The 24,808-nt window shown below is 43.1% G+C and overlaps 1 protein-coding gene across 1 annotated transcript in view; it reads left to right on the top strand.

The window, feature by feature from the left end:
* Positions 1 to 24,808, top strand: part of RBFOX1 (RNA binding fox-1 homolog 1) — a 2,539,409-nt gene that overhangs the window by 2,473,005 nt on the left and 41,596 nt on the right. The window contains 2 exon segments of the mRNA XM_074383161.1: positions 12,751 to 12,883; positions 21,964 to 22,003. Coding sequence (XP_074239262.1) covers positions 12,751 to 12,883; positions 21,964 to 22,003 — 173 coding nt within the window.

The raw sequence follows: 24,808 nt of genomic DNA, 5'->3' as shown, positions 1-24,808 counted from the left end.
TAAGGGCCAAGCTTTGTAAATTGAGCCAAGTCCTCTCTGGGTCTACAGAGCTGGGAATGATCAGCTTAGGAAGGGAGAGGCTGAATTCAAGGGTGCCCATGTCACTCAAGACTTGGAACAATCATACTCTCATTGAATACCAGGCTTCTTGGACAGAAATGTGTGCAATCACAGAGGTGGCTGCTTCTTCCCTTCTCTTCCAAAATAAATCTCCTACTCAGGGGCCGGGCGCGGTGGCTCAAGCCTGTAATCCCAGCACTTTGGGAGGCCAAGGCGGGTGGATCACGAGGTCGAGAGATCAAGACCATCCTGGTCAACATGGTGAAACCCCATCTCTACTAAAAATACGAAAAATTAGCTGGGCATGGTGGCGTGTGCCTGTAATCCCAGCTACTCAGGAGGCTGAGGCAGGAGAATTGCCTGAACCCAGGAGGCGGAGGTTGCGGTGAGCCGAGATCGAGCCATTGCACTCCAGCCTGGGTAACAAGAGCAAAACTCCATCTCAAAAAAAAAAAAAAAAAAAATCTCCTACTCAGTGCAAAGATCATGAGGAGAAGCTCAGGTTGCCTCTCATTAAAGGGAAAACAGGCCGGGCGCGGTGGCTCAAGCCTGTAATCCCAGCACTTTGGGAGGCCGAGGCGGGTGGATCACGAGGTCAAGAGATCGAGACCAACCTGGTCAACATGGTGAAACCCCGTCTCTACTAAAAATACAAAAAAAAAATTAGCTGGGCATGGTGATGCGTGCCTATAATCCCAGCTACTCAGGAGGCTGAGGCAGGAGAATTGCCTGAACCCAGGAGGCGGAGGTTGCGGTGAGCCGAGATCGCGCCATTGCACTCCAGCCTGGGTAACAAGAGCGAAACTCCGTCTCAAAAAAAAAAAAAAGAAAGAAAATGCAGTTTCAGGACCAAACACCACACCGTGTATTTTAGATCTGTCTCCTTGAGTTTTGTTTGCCTGCACGTAGGCTCTTGATGCCTGATTGTTTTTCATGTGAAAGAAAACAGCCAAGGCCTAACAGTCTGTGGGTATCTATTAGCCTTACCCTTAGTATTTGCCACAGCAATCTCAAACATTTCCAGAAGACTGTTTTTCTTTTTTTTTTCTGGCAAATCCTAATTCCCATTAGCGGCTTTACGGAATTTGTCTTGAGCTACAATGTGATTTAGTGAAAAGAGCTGGATTCAGGAAGGTCTGGAAGTAAACTCTCACGGTAAGACTAGTGCCAGGAACTTAACCAAGTCTCCTTGCCATGTTAATAGCCATGACTACCTACCTACCCCTGACCAGTAAACGAGATTGCTATGCAGAGTCTTCTAGGCTGCTTGAGGCACTACAGCCCTCCAAACAGCTGCGCCTTCCTGTTCTGTCTTAGAAGCCATCTTCTCCAGCATTTTTTTAAAGTCCACCAAACCAGATGTGGTGGTGCTCTTTTATAATCCTAGCTACTGGAGAGGCTGAGGAGGGAGGATCACCTGAGCCCAGGAGTTTGACGTTGCAGTGAGCTGTGACTATTCCACTGCACTCTAGGCTGGGCAACAGAGTGAGACTGTGTCTCAAAATAAATAAATTTCACCAAAGCAGCTGGTGTGGATGATTTACATTAGTCTAGTGACTGGACTGGTGGACCATTCCTGAATGGGACTCCCTCACTCTGTGCTATATGGTTGTTTTGGAGGCTCTGGCTCAGGTGTCAGGCAGATGATCCCTAGGCTCAGAGAGCAGCTGTCCTCCAGGTTGGCTTTAGCACTGATCAAAGGATCAGGACTCTGTTTAAGTCTGAAAGCTGATGCTCAGAAGTAGATGACCTCAGCACCCACAGACAGACCCGCTATCCCCACAGCGATGGCTAGGAGTGAAATGAACAATGCATGTGCGTCGCGTACCCATCCTGTGAGCCACCATCAGCCCCCTCTGAGGGCTTCATGTTCGGGAGCTGCGTCAGCCCAAGAGAACCATAGGACATCCAGCCCAGCATATAAAGCTAATTTATCTCACTTGCCCTGTTCCTACCTGGAGAGACAATTCACCGAGCTTGCTGTCTCAGCCAGCTATTAAGACAGAACATGAATGATTTAATAGTTGAAACTTGAGTATGTATTTTCACTGGATAAAGTAATTATATAAATTATTTGGTTTCTTTTTTTTTTTCCCATGGCTTCCTGGGAAACAAGAACATTGTTAACAGTCCAGGTTTTGTTAAACGAATAGATTATGACGAATTGCCTCTTCCAAATTAAAATAGATCTCAGCTATTCGGGGCTTTGTCTTCCCCTTCAAAGGACAGAAGGTACCTTTGCAAATATGTTTCGTGGTTCTGCCAAGTTAAACACTCCAAGATGGAGACTCACCCTCATTTTACCGAATGAAATGTTACAAAAATCCTGCCCAGGGTGGGGGGAACTTGTCAATATCTGTGAGGAGACCAATCATAACTACCTCTTCTGCACAGTAAAAGCATATCGCTACACATTTAGCAGCCACGATATTCGCCACTTGTCTGTTAGATTAATCCAACCATGTATAATCTGTGAGAAAAGATACAATAGCTAACTTTGAGAGGTAAGCAGGAACAGCGTGATAGTCAGTTCAAACCAAGTCTACTGCCTTTGCTCAGAGACACAAAGACCTTAAATGATCAAAGAATATTCAAATGCGTGAATGGTGTTGTGGCTTTTGCTGTTGCTTTGTTAATTTGTTAAGTTAGGGAACCTTTCTCCTTTGGGAACACCAGACTCCTTGCTCAGAGTAAATCCTGGTGTGCTCATTGCATGTAATTTATTTTTTTCCTAGATGACTAATTTCTTTTATTTCCACAAAAAGGAGACTTATTTCAAACCCAAGTTGTGAGGAAGGTGTTATTTGATAACATATTAACAAGGCAATTATATACAGAAAAACGTGCAACAGCCCAGAATGTTATGAAAGTTTCTTATGCAAATCTTCCAAGGCTTTGAAATAAGTTTCTCATTCCAGTCTTCCAAATTAAAACTTTCTAGTTGAATTTAGTCGTAAGGAGGTCATTATTTTGGCATTAATCAGGTTTGTGTGCAACTGAGGCCTTTACTCGCTGCACTATTGCAACCCTGCTCACTACCTCTACAGAATCTGTATTCCCAATGTTTTTGGGTTGAATACACACACACACACACACACACACACACACACACACACACACACATCTAGATGTGGAGGTAAACCCTAGTGGCAAAGGAAAACAGCTTGCCTTTGAACTCTTATCAGAAACATAAATCAGTAGAGATCCCTGTGGCCAGCATCCAATTAGCAGAAAAGGAACAGTGCCTTTCCAGGTGTCCTGAAATCTCAGAACATACATATCTAACAGAAGATTTGGATCTACTGCTAATGAGAAAGAGAGGGGAAAAAAAAGAAGAAAAAACAAGAAAAAAAAATAATATGTAACAGAGAAGAAACGGCAGGCACACACACACACCTCTGATGTCTCCTCTATCCCCTAACAAGAAGCATATTGAGATCTCTGGGAGACCGTCAACAGATTCCCCTGCAAAGTAACCCAGTCCACGATGAATTGGGGCTGGCTCTGTCTCCGATTTGGCGTGGATGTAGGGCGATGATACAGCAGCTTGCACAGGCAATAGGAGGGACTCCAAACTGAGAGGCTGTAAGGAGCGGGAGAGAGAATAGAGGTAGAAAGCTTCTCCCCAAGCCTGACTCGGGTTGCCTTTGTGTTGCATGATGGGTAAGATCACAGGCTCTGGTGTCAGGCTCCCTTGGTTCAAATCCCTGGGTGAGTATCAGAGCTGCTGCCCTATACCTCCATCTCCACCCCAGCAAAGTGAAGACAGAAACAGTCATGGTTCATACAGTTTTGTGAGAGGTTAGTGGGTTCATCTCTGGGTCTGGCAATTAGCGAGTGCTAGTAAATCCTAGCTGTTATCATGCAATCGGATTTCCTTTACCTGATAATGGAGTCTCGAATTTTGCCAACTGCAGTCACATCGTTCCTTGAATTACTCCAGTTATCACTGCCTGGGTTTTTAGACAAGTGAGATCCGGAATCCCTTATCACTAACTCCATCACCAACTCATAGTTTCTCTGGGAATATGCATGCTTCTCAGGCAGCATCTTAGCCACTCTCACAACGCGTTTGAGGATTGCCACCCATTGTCTTTTGTTACTGAAGGACTGTGCCATTCTGAGTTCATTATACACTGTAGTCAACACACCTATCAACGATACCACCTTGTGCTCGGTTCTCTCCTAGTTGCTGGAGACACAGTAGAGACCAACATAGAGTCCTCAGGACCTCCCTACTGAGATAGGTGTAAGGAAGTTGAAATCAAGTCAGCTGATAAGAAACTGAGGAGAAGGAAAAAAAAAATCAACAGCGGGGTAATACGATGGTAACTGATAACCGTTGTGGGGGTCAGGAGTCGTGAGATTAGATGGAGAGGTAAAGCCTTTGGAGGAAGTGATGTTGAGATTTGAGATCTGAGTTTGGGAGTCAAGTTCACGGTTAGCAACTGGACGAAGGAGAGAGAATCTGCAAAAGCGACTGAAATGCAGCCAAGCGATGCTAGAAGAAAAGGAGACGTTTCAGCCTCTTACAGTTTTATTCCCCAAGTCTAGCTGAAGTCAAGATTGAGTTCAATAAAGTTGGCTTGGACAATTACACTGTCACCATCTTTCCCCTCCCCCTTCAAAAACGTGCGTTTCTCTCCAAGTTCACATTCTTGCCAATTCCTTCGACGTATCCCAGTCAGACCTATAACAGCCTAGAAACTTCTGGTTCATTTGGATTTGGTTAAAACTTTTGTACCATGACGTTACGTAAAGAGATTCAATTATGGTGCGCAGTGTTTTGTGAGTAACTACCACCCATAAAAAGTTAATTAATCAGGGCTGTGTCAATTTCCTCGTGCCATGTCAATTTGCTGCAAGGTAATTAATCACTAATCACCCACCAAGCAGCAGGCCGAGGGACAATCCACAAGTCATTTATTGTCTTTCCCCAAATAAATGGCACGCGCAGCCAGGAAGAAACACATCTTGCCTTTCATAATATTTTTATCGACACTTTTGCATGTTGTAATAGACTGCAGCAACAAGCAGCTGCAGTTCAATGGAATATGAATATTAAAGAAACAAATGAGCGGAGATTTATAGGACATTGCGTTTCTGTAATGTCAGTGTTGAGATTAAACCAAGCAAATGAACAGTGAAAAATTACTCTTCCATGTGGAGAATGGTGATTAGACTTGTACATTAATTAGAAATTTTTGTTTTCCTATTCAATGCATTTCAAATGAGGATGTCCTATAAGAAACTGTTTGTCCAAAATGTAGATTTATTCACTTCTAAACAGCAGTATTTAATAGCAACATGCGTTTCATACTGAAACAAGGGTCAATCCCAAACGTGTGTTTCAGGGATAAATCTATGTGGATATGAGAACTGGAGATTCCACAAATTAAGTGGCCATTTTGTCTTTTTATTAGTGACTGAAAGCATGGAATCTTTCTCCTCCACCCCACCTATTTTTTTTCTTTTTGCGGCCAAACTCTGAAATTACTGGATTTTTAAAGAGGAAAAGCCTTTCCATTTTTGTTTGGAGGTAGCATTTAATAGGCTTCATCATGTTAAAATGTTCATTCCAGGCCATTTAAAGAGAGTGACCTAGTTGTGTGTAAATTCTGTGTCATAAACCAATTTGATGTACTTTTGAGATTCGTTCTGAAAAAGGAGAAAACATATTTTGCCATTTGGAAAAATCAGATTTTTTTGACTCTTCATTGTGATGTTCCTTGCACGATGCCCTGCCTCTGAAATTGCTGCTCTATGAGCTATGGCTGGCGGTTCATCTCCCCTCAGTATGTTACCTATTATGCCACTTCTTAATTTATGGTCCAGCACACGGAATGGGAGTTCCCCCAAGGGGAATCCTGCAAAACCATCAACCTGCTGTTGAAAGCGCATCTGCAACCCCAGAATTGTGTAAGTGAATATTTCCTACCATAAATTACCCACAGAACAATTTCTCCCCAAATTTGCATGAGTATTTCTCAGCCTTCAAACCTTCCAAGGGTGGGGAAATGTGTCATTATGGAGCAAAGGGAGAGGAGGAGTGGGACAAAGAGAGCCCCCCCTCATCCATCCGGATGCATACCTTTTCCGGGGCATCTGGCAATCTCATGCAAATTCAAACCAGCGTACAAATGCAAAGAATAATTGCCCATTAAAGTGGTTGTATATTTTTATGGCTTTGATGCAGAATCCGCCCCCCTGTCGGCTTTTGCATCTGCTACTCTTCCATCTCTCCCAGAGCTCTGAAACTTTAATATGCAGTTTATAACCCTCAAGTATTTTCCACTGGTGTTGTGTTTCTTCTCTTGGGAATTCCTGGCTGGTGAGATGATCTCATTTATGTTTATTTTTGAAGGTAAGCACCATGTTCATAAAAGAGAGGGAGAGAAGACACACTCATCACTGTAAATACATTGAGTGCAGGGCTCATTTGAGGTGGGAGGTTGGGGCTTTGTTTCTGAGGGGGAGGCAGGCAGTTAGCAGTTGACACTTTAGTAAATGGCCCATTTGGCTGGTTGATACACCCACACATCTTCCGTTTTAAAATGTTGATTTGCCATGATACTTCAGCCTCCTCTTACATTCCTACAGCTTCCATTTCATCGAGTTCCACGGGAGAGAACGTCTTATTCCCGGGAACTGAGATGGTTACTCCACTAACCTCCCCCAAAATATGCTCCGTATATAAATCTAGCTGAAGGGTGAGAGTGGGTGGGTTGGAAATGCTGATGTGTCAACAAGATGCTCAATTGGTATTTTCTCCAAAAGCTCTTGCCCTGTTTTGAGAGAAATTCATTTTTAGCTTATGAGCTAAATCCAATTTGTGTTGCAGTGATACCAAATTTTTCTCTTTGATTCATGTTGGATAAGGTTTCAGAAGGCATCTCTTCAGTATAATGAACCTACAGGCTTTCCTGCCTCCCTCATGCCAAAAACTAAGGATTTATACCGTATCCACAAATCAACTGCATCCTTTCCCCATTGTTCCTTAATGGTGGTCTGCTTACATGTGAGTTAACTTGAACTAGGAAAAAAAAAAAAAAAAAACTCCCAGTGTTGGGCTTATAAATAAATGACCATAGTTGTCTTTCTTTTTTCTTTTTTTTTTTTTTTTTAACACAGAGGCATTTACAAATATTGGATAGGGCAATACATTTGACTGTTAACATTAATGTAAAAAAATTTTCTTATGTTAATTCTAGAAATGGAGAGAACATTGTGAGTTTCCATTTGGCATTTTGCACTGGCTTTGTTAGTCATTCACTGCTCACTTACTGGATCCGGACTTCTAAACTAGTGTATTTGACATATCTGGATCCAGACATCTAAACTAGGACAGTTCATGTAACTTTCAGTCAAAAGGTAAGTGTCATGTCTCACAGTAAACATGTAAGAGGTTCTTTCTACGTGGTTCAAAGACAAGACCGTTTACTCTTGTTTAGTTTGTATCTGATTCATCTGTCCAGGTAATTATCCCAAATATACATATCACCATGTTCCAGAATTCTATAGACCACCACCCCACACCTATAGCAAGTCAGAAAAACATCCATTCTTCCATGCTGTGCTGAGTTTAAAGGAAGTGTGACAGACACCTGTACGTGTGCACGTATTGTGCCCTTGAAATGAATTTGTCCCTAAACCAAGCATCGAGGGAGAAATCTTCTAATGAAGATTGGAAGAAACACAGAGGGCACAGCTACAAGTCAGACAAGTTAGAAATTATCAAAATTGTTATTTTCTGTCGTTCCTGGTTGCACGCATTTATTTTATTCAGGGACTATTGTTGCTGGGCTGTCAGAGAGCATTGTCTGAGGTTATATGGAAAGAGAGATGTGTTGAATACCTTTTAGTAGGTATTATCTGTCTGGGGCCAACATTTGAATCCTGCTTTTCCATAAACAGGAAGCAATTTTAAATCTTGATAGCATGCTGCCATCAAAGAGAATTTTAATGAATTGAGGGCTCTGATCATTTCAAGTGCAACAAACGTGTCCAAGCAGCCTCCCCTTGCACTGAAATCACACTCATGCTAAGTCTGGTTACTTTTTCTGAGTCAATGAAACACCTCCAAGGATGGAAGTAGAAATTATCTTTCTAGGGATTGTGACTAAGTTTCAGTTGTGTTATAGGAAAGGGGTCCCAATCCAGACCCCAAGAGAGAATTCTTGGATGTCGTGCAAGAAGGAATTCAGGTCAAGTCCGCAGTGCAAAGCAAGAGCCAGTTTACTAAGAAAGTGGAGAAAGTACAGCTACTCCCATAGACAGTAGGGTGTCCCCCAAAGTCAGTGGAGGAACATGTCCACCCCTAGGTATAATACTTGTTTATACAGGATAAAAAATATCACGGGGAAATGTGCTCGGCTACAAGGGTTTGTGGTAAAGGATTAATTTTCTTAATCACTACGTTTTGCAAAAAATCGATATGATCTTTAAAGCAAAATTAGGAATGCTTCTGTTCAATATATCGGGACATCAGGGCACTCCCAAGTCTGGGACTGTTTAGTAAACATTATCAGTCTGTTCCATTAACCTTAAACATCTAGAGGCTAGGAATACCTAACTTTCTGGGAATGCGGTCCAGCAGGTCCCAGCCTCATTTTTCCTAGCCCTCACTCAAGATGGAGTTGCTCTGGTTCGAACGCCTGTGACAGTTTTGCCCCTCGCGTGCTGTTTATCTGCAAATTCTGGGCAGGTCACTTTGTATACAGGACAGTATTATGGAAGGTGGACAGTGAAGAGGAGGTGGCTTCACCATCCCAGAAGGAAGGAGGCAAACACTGGCTAACCACCGACAAGGTGTCTAGACGCAGTATTACGTATCTGCTACCTGCTTGGTGCCAGTTCCTCATCCTAATGGATGAGCAGAACAAACGGCCATCACCACCGTTATGGAGCTGGCATGCACGCACCAGTGAGAGTCCTTCTGCATTTCTGTGACCCAAGCTAATGATTTTTACACGAATCAGGGGAGGACCAGGGCAGCCCTCTTTAGAAGAAAATTCCCCCCAAAAAAAAAATTGAAAGAAAGGACTGCAATGAAGGCAGGAATGAATAAAGAAATGAAGAGAGAAGAGAGGAAGAAAGAGGGAGGGGAGAAGGGAAAAGAAGGGCGCAAGGACAGGAGGAAGGGAGGAAAAGAGGGAGCAAGAAGGAAGGAAAAAATAAAGAAAGGAGCGAGTGTAATAAAGGAACAGAAGAAAGGCAGTATGATCGAGGAGCGTTTTTCTAACCAGACATTTCACTAAAGGGTACCTTGGCCAGCCCTAGATTAACGAGAAAGACAAAACTGAAAATACCTTCCACCCAGGACCCTTGAATTCTCCAGCCCTTTCTCCATGAAGCCTCTGGTCCAAAGCAGACCTGTGGAACCCTTTTGTTTTGCCCAGGGTTATTTGGCCTTCCAGGAAGACCCTATTTAAGCCAGGAATTGATTTATAGTCCTTCCCACTGTTCCTTTCACAAAATAAGAAGTCCCCCAGTGTGCCCTGCTTGGGGGAACCCGAAGACCCTCCTAGGAAGATTTGTAAATATCCTGCGTCAGGAAATCCATTTTCTCCCTGTAACAAAGAGGGCACAAAATGGAATCCTGGCTCCATGCTTTTAACAGCACGTGCTCCCCTCTCTATTGCCAAGTTTCTGTTTCATGGTATATCTCAACATCTAAATCCTGCAAGAATTATTGTAAAACCTGCTTGTGGCTGAGAGGGAGCTTGTCTGGCTCACTGGGCTCCGTAGCCAGTGATAATGAATGGGTCAGCATAATTACCGTGTTCCCTCACACAGGCTGCCAGCTGCTCTGCCAGATTGTGAATTTTTCATTTTCTTTATTTCAAAATCCAGGGTGCTCCTCTGAAAACTTAATAGTTGAACTGTAGCAAGACAGATTTGGAGTCAAAGCCATTCTCACTCATTTTTCTCCCAGTCCTGAAACAAGTGTCTCATCTCTCATTACTTCCGGGCTTTTATGATATTAGGATTTACTGGCGCTCCCCATTAAAACCCAACACCTCTCTGCAGTTCCAAGCATACCAGTAGCCATGTGATCCAGGAAACTCAGGTGCTAGGAGCTGGCAAACAAATTTAAATAAAACAGCATTTCTGTCTTTAGCAAGAATAAAAGAGTTAAAAATAACCTTTATGGTCTTCTCAGATACAAACAGAAAGACAGCATCATTCTCGATTCTGCAGTCCTCATATTTTACCCACATCGTGGTAGAAAGTCACAGTAGAATCCATAAAATAGGAAGGCTGTTGGATTTTTAAAAACATACAGATTTCCAAATAATAGCCAGTTGGTCTTCACGTTAGTCGGGTTCAAGGGTTTTATTTGGGCCCTTACAATTGCATCAGTAATTCGGAGTGGCTTCTATATAAAACCCCACCCATTCCCTTCACCCACCACGTAGGTACAGACATGCTGTATCTATGCATGTAGGCGTAATTCTTTCAGGTCTACGTTCACTCTGTGGCCACCCCGTCCAACCTCCTCATTAGCAGCTGGGACCTCTTTTGAGGCTCCCCATGCACATTTTTTTCCAACTCTTTTCCCTGCTTCCTCCTTCTACAACACACACCTGGGTCCATGCATCCGTGCACGTGGAAGGGACTCTAAATGACAGGAAGACATGAGGGGGAACACTTCTGCTCCTAAAGCCCATGGTGGGAAAGGGAGAGCTCTTCTTGGCAGTTTGGATAGAGGGTGGAGACAAGTTTAACATTAAACAAACCACAACCCCGGCCTCATCTGAGGTTCGCTCTTCTGCGGAAAGCCTGGGAAAGGAGTTGGTTGTGCTGGGTTAACTAAGAGCGCTTCCTTCATGGTGGGCCTTCTGAGCCTTCACCGTGGCTCTCCTTGGGACAGGGACTTCCCAAAGGCATTTTGTCAGAAAAGCATCCTCTTTGTACACGGTTTGGGAAACACTGCCTATTGCTTAGTCGGATGGGACAAGAGTGGTCCGTATGGTGAGAGGACTGGCAGGGTCAGAGAAGTGAACTGAGCTTGAAGGCAAAAGTGATTTCCTGGCCCATGGGCCAGGAAATGAGTTGGGATTTCCCTGAGATGCGAGGAAGGCCATCCCAGGTAGAGGAAACAGCATTAGTTATCAGGGGCTGGGGTAATCATCAGGCTTAATTCCCTCCTTAACTCCTCACCTCCTCATCCTGCTCAGACAATTCTCCCCCAGGGAAGAAATCCTTTTTTTTTTTTTCTTTTTCTTTTTTTGAGATGGAATCTCACTCTATTTCCCAGGCTGGAAGGCAGTGGTGCCATCTCAGCTCACTGCAACCTGTGCCTCCCAGGTTCAAGCAATTCTCCTGCCTCAGCCTCCCAAGTAGCTGGGACTGCAGGCAGGTACCACCATGCCCAGCCTAAATTTTGTATTTTTAGTAGAGATGGGTGTTTCACCATATTGGCCAGGCTGGTCTCAAACTCCTGACCTTGTGATCCACTCACCTCAGCTTCCCAAAGTGCTGGGATTGATGCACCGCACCTGGCCACCACATTCTCTTTTTAAGAGTCGGGATCCCAGACTTCTCCCGTATTTATAATTATGGTGGTTGCCTTTGCCTTTAAATGCTGCCCAAGAGTTTAGCAGGCTTATGAGATACTGGTAATGAGTTATTTCTCAGGGCATATGTGCTTCCTGCACTCATGACACACACATGTGTCAATGGGAACACTTCAATGAGAAGTTTTACCAAGGGATATCTGTACATAAAGGAAACTGAAAAATAAACATAGGATGGGGGAAAGCTATGAATAAAAAACACTCATGCCGTTTGGCCCCAGAAATAACTGCTAGCACATGGAAAGGTGTGTATATGTGTATATAAATATGTTCATATCAGCGTATGTACATATAGATATATGTTTATATACATGCACACATTCATACACATGTACACACGCATATTCACGTAAATATATTTCACATATAAAAACACATGTACATCTATACATAGGTATATGTAATGGTTGAGGAGGCATCCAACATCTTGCAATCTGCCCTTTTGAAAATATGTTTGTCGGTTGGGCGTGGTGGTCTCTATCTGTAATCCGAACACTTTGAGAGGTAGAAACAAGAGGATTGCTTGAACCCAGGATTTCAAGACCAGCCAGGGCAATGTAAGGGAGATCCATCTCTACAAAACATTAACAAATTAGCTGGGCGTGGTGGCACCCACCTATCTGTGATCCCAGCTACTTGGGAGGCTGAGGGAGGAGGATCACTTGAGCCCTGGAGGGCAAGAGTGCGATGATATGTGATCGCACCACTGCACTCCAGCCTGGGCAACAGAGCCAGTCCCTGTCTCAAGTAAGTTAACTACTTGTGCAGTGAGCTTTTATCCTGTTATTTAGAATTCTTTGCAAATGTTTGTCAGTCACTGTATTCTCCTGGGCTAAGGGCCCACTGTGTTAACTCCATCCTCTCTGGAGTCCATCCCCTGGCCTCTGTGCTGCTCTTTGCTTTTTAACCTGCTGACTCCGGGAAATGGGTGGGGTCCTGCTGGATCCCTGTGCAAGGACAATGGTTTTGGAGGCGGTTTCTCTATGGCAGGATGCGCATCTGACGGCCTGTACTCACACTCACTCTCTCTCTCTCTCTCTCTCTCTCTGTCTCTGTCTCTGTCTCTCTGTCTCTGTCTCTGTCTCTCTGTCTGTCTCCTCTCGCCCCACAGTGCCAGGCTTCCCGTATCCAGCTGCCACCGCCGCGGCAGCCTACCGAGGGGCGCACCTGCGTGGCCGCGGCCGCACCGTGTACAACACCTTCAGGGCCGCGGCGCCCCCGCCCCCGATCCCGGCTTACGGCGGGTAAGTGGGGCAGCCTCCAGGGCGGGCCTCCCTGCACCAGCCCTCCCTCCCCAGAGGCACGGAGCTGTTTGCGAGTGCATGATGGTCTTGACTCCCCCCACTCCCCACCTCCCACCCCCAGAACCGCCCCCAGCATGCAGCCCCGCGCGCACCTGCAGTGGAGCACCTTGCTAAGAGTATTGAAAAATGAGTGTAATTTGTCCTGTCATGGTTAGTGCCTTTAAGCATTCTACATGTCACATGTTGTTATGTAAATTCTTTTTGAAACTGAATGCTGGAGAACAGAGAAATGGTTACAGCCAAGGATGTATTTCTGATGACTGCAAACATCTGGTTATTAAGGAGGCTGGACCACATTTGCCCCTTGAATTCCTCCACGGAAAGACGTGAGGTTTTCATACACAAAAATCACTGGGGTGGTATTGCCTCCTCCCCAGAGATATCTTAAGCTTTAAGGTTTATGAACCTTTGCCTACAAAGAGAAAATTAGGTGTGGAGTCACATGCAAAAAAGCAAGAGTTAATGAAACTGGAGTTAACATGCATGGTGGTTCCATTTTCCAAAATGGCATTTGGCTTCCTTTCTCCTCCGTGGGGAAAATGGAGATTGGTCTGTTCCCCATTGCCAACTTGCACCTTCTGTGCATGGACTTCAATACTACCAGGTGAATATCCAGGAATGGCGTCAATGCTCAGTAAGACAGATGAAAAGTGGTACTGATGTGTTGGGTGCCAGTCTTGAAATGCTAGTCCCTCTGTCCCTCTTTTAGGGATCCTGCTAGAATATTCCTGCATCTCTGTAGTTGGAGAGAGGGATGCCTCCACAGAAGTGGTCCTAGACCAGAGGACATTTGCAAGGTCTAGAGACATTTTTGGTTGTTACAACAGGAATGGAGAGATGCTGTGTCCTCTACTGGGTCAAGTCTAGGGATGTTTCTCAGTAGCCCCCAACAACAAAGACTTACCAGGCTCAAAGTCAGTCATGCTGCAGCTGACAAACCCTGCTCTATGTTAAATTTAGCGATCCCCAAAAAGGGTCTGGCAGGAGGCTTTCCTGGCCAGCGACTGATATTCTGATGTGTAGAAGAAAACAGAGCTGCATTTAAGACTGTGTGAAAAGGGTTAATGTCCTTTGTGTAGCTGTTTCTTGTAAATCCTTCAGAAAATCTAAATTAGCCTAGATCATCTATTATACTCATGACAGAAGGAGACTTTTTTCAGTGCCTGTTCATTCTAAAACAGAGCATTTGAAATGTTTCAAAAATAAACACAGTAAAACAAAGAAAGAAAGAAATGAGCCTATATAAAACTATCAGGAAGGGAAAATTAAGGAAAAGTAGTAAGACAATGTCCATCAAGTTTCCTGTGTCATCCTTAGAATTGGGTCAACTCTGAGCTTCTTGGACAAAACAAGAGATCTCTCTCTCTCTCTCTCTCTCTCTCTCTCTCTCTCTCTATATATATATATATATATATATATATATATATATACTAAAAAGATGATGGATAGTAACAAACCAAGAATGAATCGGCTATAAATTCTCCCTCGTGCCTATCAAATGCATTTGCATTATATATGACCGTGCAATGTAAAGAATTATTGATATAATTTTTATTCTCTGGTCTAACAATACTGGGCCCATTTTATGGATACAGAAATGCAAAAATAAAGACTTATTATTCCCAAGATCATGTAATGGGTTACGAAGGAAAAATAACACCCCACGTTACCTCTGGGCTCCTCTAATTAGTAAGGCAAGATTCATAAGCTATAAATGCAAAATTGCACACACCACATTTGTTTGTCTGAAAATTGTTCTCAGTACATGGCAACTGAAGCTTTTTGGTATATCTACCATCAGTATCTCACTATTATATTAAACAGCAAAAGAAAGAAAAGGAAAATTACATGGCTTATCCTCACACGAACAATTTGTAAACATCTCAGAATAACACACCTGCTGTAAAATCAAAATTAGCTAACTTATAATGAACGTGCTCTTTGTTGGGAATAACCATGCATAACTAATTGGTGCCATGTTCACCAGGGAGAGACACAGGCATTTCCAAATGATCAATGTGTTTGTCACTATTTGGGATGGAAATTAATTTTAATATTCCAGCAATATCTGTGATCAGTTTGGTGATAAAGGTGGATTGTGCCTCTTTGCTGATAACTGTATGGCTGGAATTCTGAAGCCATACTTGGAAGGAAGATCAAATTCTCAACAGAGAAGTAGTTATCCCCAGAAGGATTGGGGTTGCAGGCGCTCATGTCTGCAACAATCTATTAGAGCAAGGTGCTGGTCAAAAAGAAGGAAATTCATCTGGTTGCTTCACTGGATTATAAACTGCCATGAGTGAATTGGCATGGAATGAAAAGCTTTAAACCCAGTGTTTTAAAGGTTTCTTTTCTCCTCCGGAATATAAGGCTCAGCCTGCAGGAGATCACAGAGGGATGGTTCCTCTTCAAAAGGAACACAGCAGAGTGAGACACAGGCCAAGAGCTGGCTGGAAGATTGAGGACCCCTGTCTTATGTTCAGTGAAAGCAAATAGCAAAGAGGTTGGAAGTACTCATTGTCGGGAAGTAGCATCATTAGGATTCAGGTGGTCCAGACAGTATGTGTTTCCTGTAGCCTTTTGTCTCTAAAGTCCTTTGGAGGAAAACTTCTAGGTTTGAGTGACATCTTTATCCCAGCCCCGTTCAGCTCACCCTGTGACCCTATGACTCACACCTATCATGCTTTCTGCACTGTTGTGTGCTAAAGAGACAAATGGCACCTTCAGAGCTGTTTCTTCTGATTGGGGCAGGGGGTGACATACAAGGCAACCATTTCGATAAATAGTGATAAGTGATGCAAGAGGCTATTGTGTGAGTACCAGGGAAAGGTCCTTAGCCCAACTTGGGTGTTTCAAGAAGGCATCCAAGAAGCGAAGAAATAGGGAACACATCTAAGTCCAAGTATTTCCTAAATTGCCACAGTAAAATCTTTCTGTGATCCCTCCCCTACCCTGACACCCAGCCATCGCCATCTTTTTGAAGATATCCCCTAACTGCATTTATTAAGAATGTATTGTTTCCACTGTCACCAATTGAAGGCCTATCCTGCCAGCCTGAATCTGTTCTTCCTGAAGTATCTGATATTTATCTACATCCTTACTAAAAACAGCAGTCAAAAAATGTATCCTAGGTCCAAGCATGGTTTCCCTATTTTTTTCCTTCTGGGAGACTGAAGAAAATATGCTTTCGAATCTCCATGGCTACTTTTGTGGAAGCCTGGGTGATCCTTGGAGGTATCCATTATAAAGATAGTCACATGAGAAGAGTCCCTAAGCATGCTCTTCATTTATTTCCTTTTTAAAATTTTTAATTTTTTAGACAGAACCTCACGTTGTCACCCAGGCTGGAGGGCAGTGGTGCAATCTCGAATCACTGCAACCCGTACCTCCCGGATTCAAGAAATTCTCCCGCTTCAGCCTCCCAAGTAGGTGGAATTATGGTGCCTGCCATCACATCTGGCTAATTTTTTTTATTTTTAGTAGAGATCAGGTTTCACCAGGTTGGCCAGGCTGGTTTCGAACTACTGACCTCAGGTGATACCCTTGGCTTCCCAAAGTGCTGGGATTATAGACATAAGCCATTGTGCCCAACCATTCATCCATTTCCTTTCATTGTTTTTTCCTTCCATGTCTTGGTATTTTCTGAGTATCAGCTTCCACACAGCTGAAGAACATAGGTTATGAAGAGGCCCCATTATCTTTTTCTCACATGCCTAAATAGAAACCCCTTGGGACATTACTACCTGATTCCCTCTGGGGTAGGGACAGTTGTGGGCCGTGGTAGGATCATAGGAACAAGTGGAAAACCCTAGGCCAAACCCACCAACTCCCAATTGATTGCCACCATCAACTGAATGAGACAGTGATGAACGAGAAAGTAAGGTGTACATAGCCTACGGGATTTTACAGTCTTAGGAAGGCACTGGGTTCAAGGTAAGACTGGGCCTTAGTATTCTACCCATACTGGCCTGGATAGCTTACTTAACATCTGTTGACACAGTTTCCTTAAGAGGAGAATGAGGGATGTACCTGCCCCCATAGGGTTGATAGAGGGTGAAGAAGGAAAATCCATGAAAGGTGACAGCTTGGTCCATTGTATGACATGCATTCAGTGAACTGTACCTACTGTTCTCTAGGCTGATGTACTTAGAGACTTTATTAACCACCTACACTCTTCTGAACATCCCCTTTTGCTTGTTGTCGAGTACACAAGAAGACCCCGTGTCTCTCCCTCTCTGCATCGTTTATCTTTGCTAGGGAACACTTGCAGATTCACAGACCTCCGTTTCCTTCAAGTCACAGAAACAGCTGAGGCACTTCCATTGCTTATGGAATATGTAGATTGGAAATACAGTATGAAGTAAGTAATAGTCACAGAGAGAGCAGAGTGGACGTTTTCCTTATTTCTCATTGCATTTGATCCTGGAGTCAATTTGAATGTTCAGTTTGACTGAGAAGCTACAATGCCTGGTCTAGCTTCCTATGGCTCACATTTGAGAGGAATTACCCAAGAGGTAATTGCCATTCAGAAATTTATGGTTATTTATGCATCAAGATAAAAAGTGGAAGCACTGGAGACAAACCCTATAGACTTTAGTATCTCTAAGATTAGAAAACAGCAGCTAGACCCCAATCTCCTTCCTCAAAGAGGAACTCCCTGAGTGCCTATTATGTACCAAGCATATTTCGTGGAAGTATGATGGACTGCTCTAATGGATCATCACATGTGTTACTGTTTTTGAGATGGAGTCTCACTCTGTCACCCAGGCTGAAATGCAGTGGTGTGATCTCGGCTCACTGCAACCTCCTCCTCCTAGGTTTGAGCAATTATCCTGCCTTCAGCCTCCCAAGTAGCTGGGATTATAGGCATGTGCCACCAAACCTGGCCGTGTTTTTTATTATTATTCTAAGCCTGAGCATCTAGTGTCAGCTGAGGCTTTGGGTCTTGATTCTCTAGGTATCTGAGCAAGATTCTCTGCCCTTTCTCAGTTAATTAATTATCACACATCTGTATAAAATTCCCAAAGATTCCTTGAGAAGTATTTTGAGGAGACTGTATATTATTTGGGATATAGGTAAGGTAGGAGAGTAACCCAGGAAAAAACTTAAAGCTGACCAGGAGAAAAACAAATAGATCCGTTGGGAATGTCTTCTGGTTAAGTCCTAAAACAGCCTCTGACAGCAATCTGTGGGACTGTCTATCTTTCTGTGTACAGATCAGCCATGCGTTCTGGTTTTAGTCTCTAAATATCAAAATCCCAAACTTGTATTATTTGATGCTTAGGAACTTTATTCATTTAATAGTAGGAACAAAAGTCATCATTACCCATCCTCAGAATACTTTACACACAGGGGTGTCCAATCTTTTGGCTTCCCTGGGATAGACTGAAAAAACTGTTGGGGTCACACATAAAATACACATACACAACAGCTAACGAGCCACACATAGACAAAAAGAAATCACAAAGAAAGTCTCATGTTTTAAGAAAGTTAATTTATGTGTATCGGGCTGCATTCAAAGCTAGGTGCATTATAGGTCCACATGCAGCCTACTAGCTGTGGGTTGGACAAGCTTGCTTTGCAGAATTCTCTGTCTATAAAGTGTGACTTCTTTGCTAGTTTCGAAATGTAACCCACCGGCATCTTAATAGAGTGAATTTATAGACAAACATCATGAATCAGTGGTCTTTAAAGCTTTTTTTTTGGGGGGGGGGGAGGAGAGAATGTGAAAAGGCATTTTCACAGATGCCTTTAATAATCTGATTGAAAGTTTTCTCTAGGATGTGTAAAAACACACAGTGCGCGTGTGCGCGCGCACACACACACACACCCCTCCCATTCGATACAAATGCCAGCACGTTTATGATCCTACCTGATATCCAGTCAAAAATAGCTGTATTTGAACACATTAAAAGGTCTAATTTATTTTCTAGTTGGGAGGGGCATCTGTGTAGAGTAGTTGTAAAGAGTCTTTTCTATAAAAATATACTTGTGGCTGGTATGTGTCATGTTACACAAGCAGATTGTATAGTTTGGGCATTTTACACGCTTTTTTTTTTTTACAGTAAACTAATTTTCTATAGCGCAATCACTCCGTGACTTGCATTCAATTATTTACTGCTATTACTTTTCTAAGAAAGTAAGATGTGCATTTGCATTATGTCCTTGCAAAAGCATATTAGGTCCCAACATGATTGACAAGCAAAACAATTACCTTTGCCTGGCTAGACGGACCATCCCTGCATTGAAATAGGACTGCACCTGCTTAGTGCATGATGGTAACTCCCTTCTCTTCTAACTGTCCTGTGGTTAATTTATCTACAGCTGCACCATAGACATGGATCCCTGTGTCTCTTTCCCTACATCTGCAATTTTAAGTGCAGCTGTTTGATGAGGCTTTAAAAGTTATTTGGATATATTTTTGGAAACTAGCATAAGACTGTGATAAGAGCTTTCCTGTAACCAGCTCCTCCTTTAGAATATGATGTAGGAGGCTAACCTTCAGTGTTGTCTCAGATGTGGGGTTAACTAACACTTGGGGGACAGTGTTGCATGGAGCAGCAATTCTCATACTCCTGGGACCAGCAGTATCATCGTAATCTGTTAACTTGTTAGAAATGCGAACTCTTAGATGCTGTCATCCGTATCTATTCAATCAGAACCTGTTGGCTGGGCGTGGGGCCCAGCCATCTGTGTTTCAACAAGTCCTCTAGGTGAGTTTGACCACCATTGCCTGCCATAGTACTTAAGAGTTTGGACTGTGGAGCCAGACTTCCTAGGCTCGAATCCCAGTTCAGTCAATACCAAGCTCTTTCAGTTTCTCCATGTCTAAAGAGGCAAAGATATTATCCATCTCACAGGGGTGTTATGACGAATGAGTGGGATCATGAGCACAAAACTTCTAAACTAGGAACTGATCCTTGATAAGTGTTCTACAAATGTGAGTAGTGGCAGTAATGGTGCTCATGCTGTTACTCTTTTTTTTTTTTTTTTTTTTTTTTTGAGACGGAGTTTCGCCCTCGTTACCCAGGCAGGAGTGCAATGGCGCCATCTCGGCTCACCGCAACCTCCGCCTCCTGGGTTCAGGCAATTCTCCTGCCTCAGCCTCCTGAGTAGCTGGGATTACAGGCACGTGCCACCGTGCCCAGCTAAATTTTTGCACTTTTTAGTAGAGACGGGGTTTCACCATGTTGACCAGGATGGTCTCGATCTCTCGACCTCGTGATCCACCCGCCTCGGCCTCCCAAAGTGCTGGGATTACAGGCTTGAGCCACCGCGCCCGGCTCATGCTGTTACTCTTAAGGAGAAAACCTGTTTTGACAAAATTGGCTTCCCATTACATGCCTTTATTTCACACTGCCAGCATCTTGAATTAGGGCCTTACACCCCTTCACAAGTGCTCTTGTGAACTGTAGCCCTCCCGGATCCAATGTGAACCATAGCTGAAAGCTATTCCTACCCATCTCCTTAGCGTGTGAAATCCCTGATGCATTTTTAAGGATAATGGTACTTGGAATTTAGTCTACAACTCCGGACTACTCTAAGAAGCACACTGCAGTGTTCTCCAACAAACCAGTGTCACCGTTGCATGTGTGTATCAGTGCTTTGTGCGTGTGCTGTAAAATGCGTTCCCTTGGCTGAATACGCTTGGCTTACATATGGGTCCAGTCCACTACTGAAACCTGCTGGAATCCTTTGGTATTAAAGTTGTCCTTCTGTTAGAACCTCAGCCTCATTCAATGGTAGTGATCATTGGTCCTTTGCCTGAATCATAAGTCATCTGGAAACTACATGGGAAGATACCAGGGATGATTGTAAATAACTACTATCCTTTTAAAAATAGGTGTTTAGAAACAGTTTTATGTCCAAGACGTCTTGTGGTCCTTACAAAAGCCTGTGAAGGGTACATATGATTCTCATTAAACTCATTTTAATGCTTAGGAAATATTAATCAGTTTCTCACAATCGCATCGCTAAAAGCTGTTTCCTGGTTATTGTACTCAAAGTATACCAAAAAGCTTCAGGAGAATCATTCCCTAATGCCTGTCCCTAGCCCTCTGAATTCTCTTCTCTTGGGATGGGTGGCAATCAGAAAGCTGTTGTCAGACTGGGCTTGTTCAATCATGGTATGGGACCTTTGCTTAGTCTAGATATAATTTATGAGAACATACAGATATACACCTGCATATACGCATGTACATAAAAATACAAATACATATAAATATCCCAATATGCTTATATAAGCATACACACACACGTGTTTATATATGTACATACTATACAGAAGTGCGAACATGCAATCCTCCGCACTTGTCTGTCTTAACGTACACACATACAAATAGGCACACAGTCCACTTGTACACATAGACCGGTGTGCACACAAAACACATTCTTGAGCACATCCCCGTGCTCACCCACATGTGATTCGAGGTATTCTCCATTTGCCATAAAATAATGCACATGGAATTATCAAATATACTACAGTGTGAAAGAATATAGAAGAAAAGAATTTTAAATCATTTGCGTTGTACAGCTCACCTAAGGTCATTCACCTCTAGCCCATACTGAGAATTCTGCAGTCTATGTCTCTAGCCTTATAATCCTATTTTTAAATAGATGGTTTGGGGGTTTGTTCCGTGGCGAAGGGGTTTATGTGGTTTCATTGCCAACTCTGACCTATTAAGATGCTCATGTCTCTCTGGGCCTCTTAAAATAAATCTCAGTCCTCTTCGCATTTCAAAGTTGCCCATTTCCATACCCACTCCTGAGAGAGCGGCGAGTTTGGGACCCAGCACGTCAGTACCACCACGTCCTAATTCTGGGCCAACACCGAAGCCCGGCCTAATTTTCTCGGTTTGCTGAATGGCCGCTGTCTCCAGCCTCCTTAATCAATGTGAAACGATCCTCGGTTCCTGTGTTTCGGATTGCGACCGGACTAACCTCGCCAGTGCCGGGGTTGGCGTGTCTGCATGGGAAATGCACTAATATGGACGTTTCTCTTTGTGTGTACACCCTTGCAGTGTTCTTTACCAGGATGGATTTTATGGTGCAGACATTTATGTAAGTATTCATTCACGTGCATGCTGTCCCCATGTCCTCCTGGAGTCATTCTTTTTACAAGTTTGCTGCCAAGTTCTCTCCTTGGTCTGTAGGAAAAGAATTCAGTGGCTTGTCTTGAAGGATGGAAGGCCGTCTGCTCCTGAGCTCGTGGCAGACATCACTGACTGTTTAGGGGAGTGGAATTAACTATTTGATCAACTTCAGAATAAATACGAGCCCCCCAAAAAGTCGGCCACTGAAGACCCCACTTCACCCGCAGAGACATTGTCTCTCAAATTCTTAATATGTTTTGTTTTCTTGTATAGTATTTGGGATAACAGCTGTAGTTGCCAGCTGCAGAGGGTTCAAAAGATATTTTCATGGCTGATACTTGATGTCTGTCCTGAAAAAGTTATTTATCACAGCAGGCTTAAGAATACTTTGTCTCTCTGGACATGGAAGAGTTTAGCCCCAAATATCTCCTGATTCTCTTAATGTTTGTTAAATTGAACAAGGAGGCCCCATTTCCTTTAGCCTGTCATTCCATTTCCCCCAATTACCTGACTTAAAATTGCTTGCTAAATAGTAAGACCTTATTAAGTGTTTTTAGGAAAGAGTAGGCTAGTTCTCATTATGGGGACCATAATTAAACCTATCTATGTTCATCTAGAGGTACTCTCCCACATTATGATACGAGCATTGATGTTATGAAAACGATTTGGAATAAACAATTTTGAGTAAGTGGGCAGTCAGCACTGGAGATACTCTCTAAATCACAATTTGTATTACAAAAGACCTCAGTCAATGGGATATTTGTTTTTTAGACTAGATTACAAAAAAATCAAATTTCTGATGAAATTGGTATCATGTACTGGAAGACAAGGCACTGATTAATTTTATTCCTTTTGAATTTCAAATCGTTACAATTTTGAGATACAGTATTTATCTCTGTCAATGATGGACTCAGCTGAGCTCTACTATTGCATCAAGTATATTTCCAATCATCTGTGGGTTAGTATTTTTTCCCCGTAATAAAGTGAGTGACCAACCCCTATGTCCTTAATTCACTCAGTGATCAATTTCCTTCTTTTTGGGGGAAACTTAAGGTTTTCCTTCTATGATGTCCTTTTTTCAGACTTTCAGATTTTAATTGTGAGGCAGGCTGGGGCTGAGCAGTTCGAAGCCCATTCATATCCTCGGGCACCTGCTAAACCTAATCACCAGTCCTGGCTCTCGCCTTCATGCAGCCCGTGGGTAGATTATTGCAGATGGAAGGAGCCAGAATGGTAGTTGGCATCACTGAATTTAGGGCTTTAGAAATAAAAGGGAGTAGACAAGGAAGAGAGAAATGCTTTTTAAAAATACTACCTAAATGGAAACTATCTTCATCAACACCTACCCAAGAAAAGTATGCAAATTTCCCTGAGTTTAGTTAAAAGTATCATTTCGCAGTCATTTAGTGAGTGTCCACCCTTCGTGCCTCTGTTTCTTCAAACTTACAATTTATTGAAACATTCACGTGTGGTCTCTTACGCGATTTCAAATTGGCGTCTTTTCCTGACCTCAGATTCTTGAGTAGCAGGAAAGAGAGGGTGCCTGAAATCAGGGTCTGTGGGGCTACCACAGATAAGGAAAAAACCTTTTGGGACATAGGACTGCATCAGAAAATCCACAGAGCTAGGCAAACAGAAAAAAAACACCAAGTTAGAAGAAGGGATATGCCAACCTCTCGACTAGAGAGGAAAAAGAAAATAGGCTCAGAGAAGAAAGCCACAGAAATGCCCATTTGTGCTTTTCTAGTTCCTTTAGATTTTGTTTCTCACACATTCATCATGTTTGAGCCAAACCCACTGGGTCCAGTGGTGCAGTTCTGGGTGAGCATCTGGGTGAGCTTCACAGGACAGAGATTCTTCCAGTCCTAAGTTGCCTGATGTCTCCATTTCTAAGACCGCCCCTCTCTCACTTTTCAGGCTATAACCCCCCGCCAAAATTTTTCTTTCTTTTCCTCTCTCTTCATATTATGATAGTAAGATTTTTTTCATCAGGGAAGTTATCAAATATGCACTCAGGTGGCAGAAAATGTTTCTGCAGTATGAATTTAGAGATTTGTTTATCCAGCACATATTTCTGTCCTGTCTCTAAAAGATTGTTGCAAGGGTGTGTGTGTGTGTGTGTGTGTGTGTGTGTGTATGGGACAGAAAGAACCCTAGCCTGCTCTACTGCTTACCTCAGCAGCAGACCAAGAGATCATTGACGACTGTAAGTTTATTTAAGGAAAAGAAATATAATTATGTTCTGCCCTTCAGAATATACAAAACAAGATTCATCCTAGCTAAAATTGTGTCATAATCTTGAATGCGTTTTTTAAAGCCACTCCCCTACCTCCCTGGAGATACCAGCATGTTCCAATGAGTGGAAATACCCCCCAGGCTTAGTTTTTAAAAGAGATGATAGTTAAAGAGTCTTAGAAAGTCATATGAAGTTCTACCTTAAAGATTTTGGCTTACTACTTCATTCTCATTAAAAACAGTACACAATAAGTAGGTGTTGGGGAATTCTGAGAGGCCCCGGGATATATGCTAGACACATCAGACACCTCTAATAGGTTTAAACACCTTTTTATTTGAGACAGAGTCTCACTGAGGCACCCAGGCTAGAGTGCTGTGGTGTGATCTCAGCTCACTGCAACCTCTGCCCCCCTGGCAATTCTCCACCTGCCCTGCGGCAATTCTTCTGACTCAGCCTCCTGAGTAGCTAGAACTCCAGGCACCTGCCACCACCCTGAGCTAATTTTTTATTTTTTAGTCGAGACAGTTTTCGCCGTGT

Source organism: Saimiri boliviensis, chromosome 12 (assembly GCF_048565385.1).
Source record: "Saimiri boliviensis isolate mSaiBol1 chromosome 12, mSaiBol1.pri, whole genome shotgun sequence".
NCBI classification, from domain to species: Eukaryota; Metazoa; Chordata; class Mammalia; order Primates; family Cebidae; genus Saimiri; species Saimiri boliviensis.
This window is presented reverse-complemented; position numbering and strand designations above follow the sequence as displayed.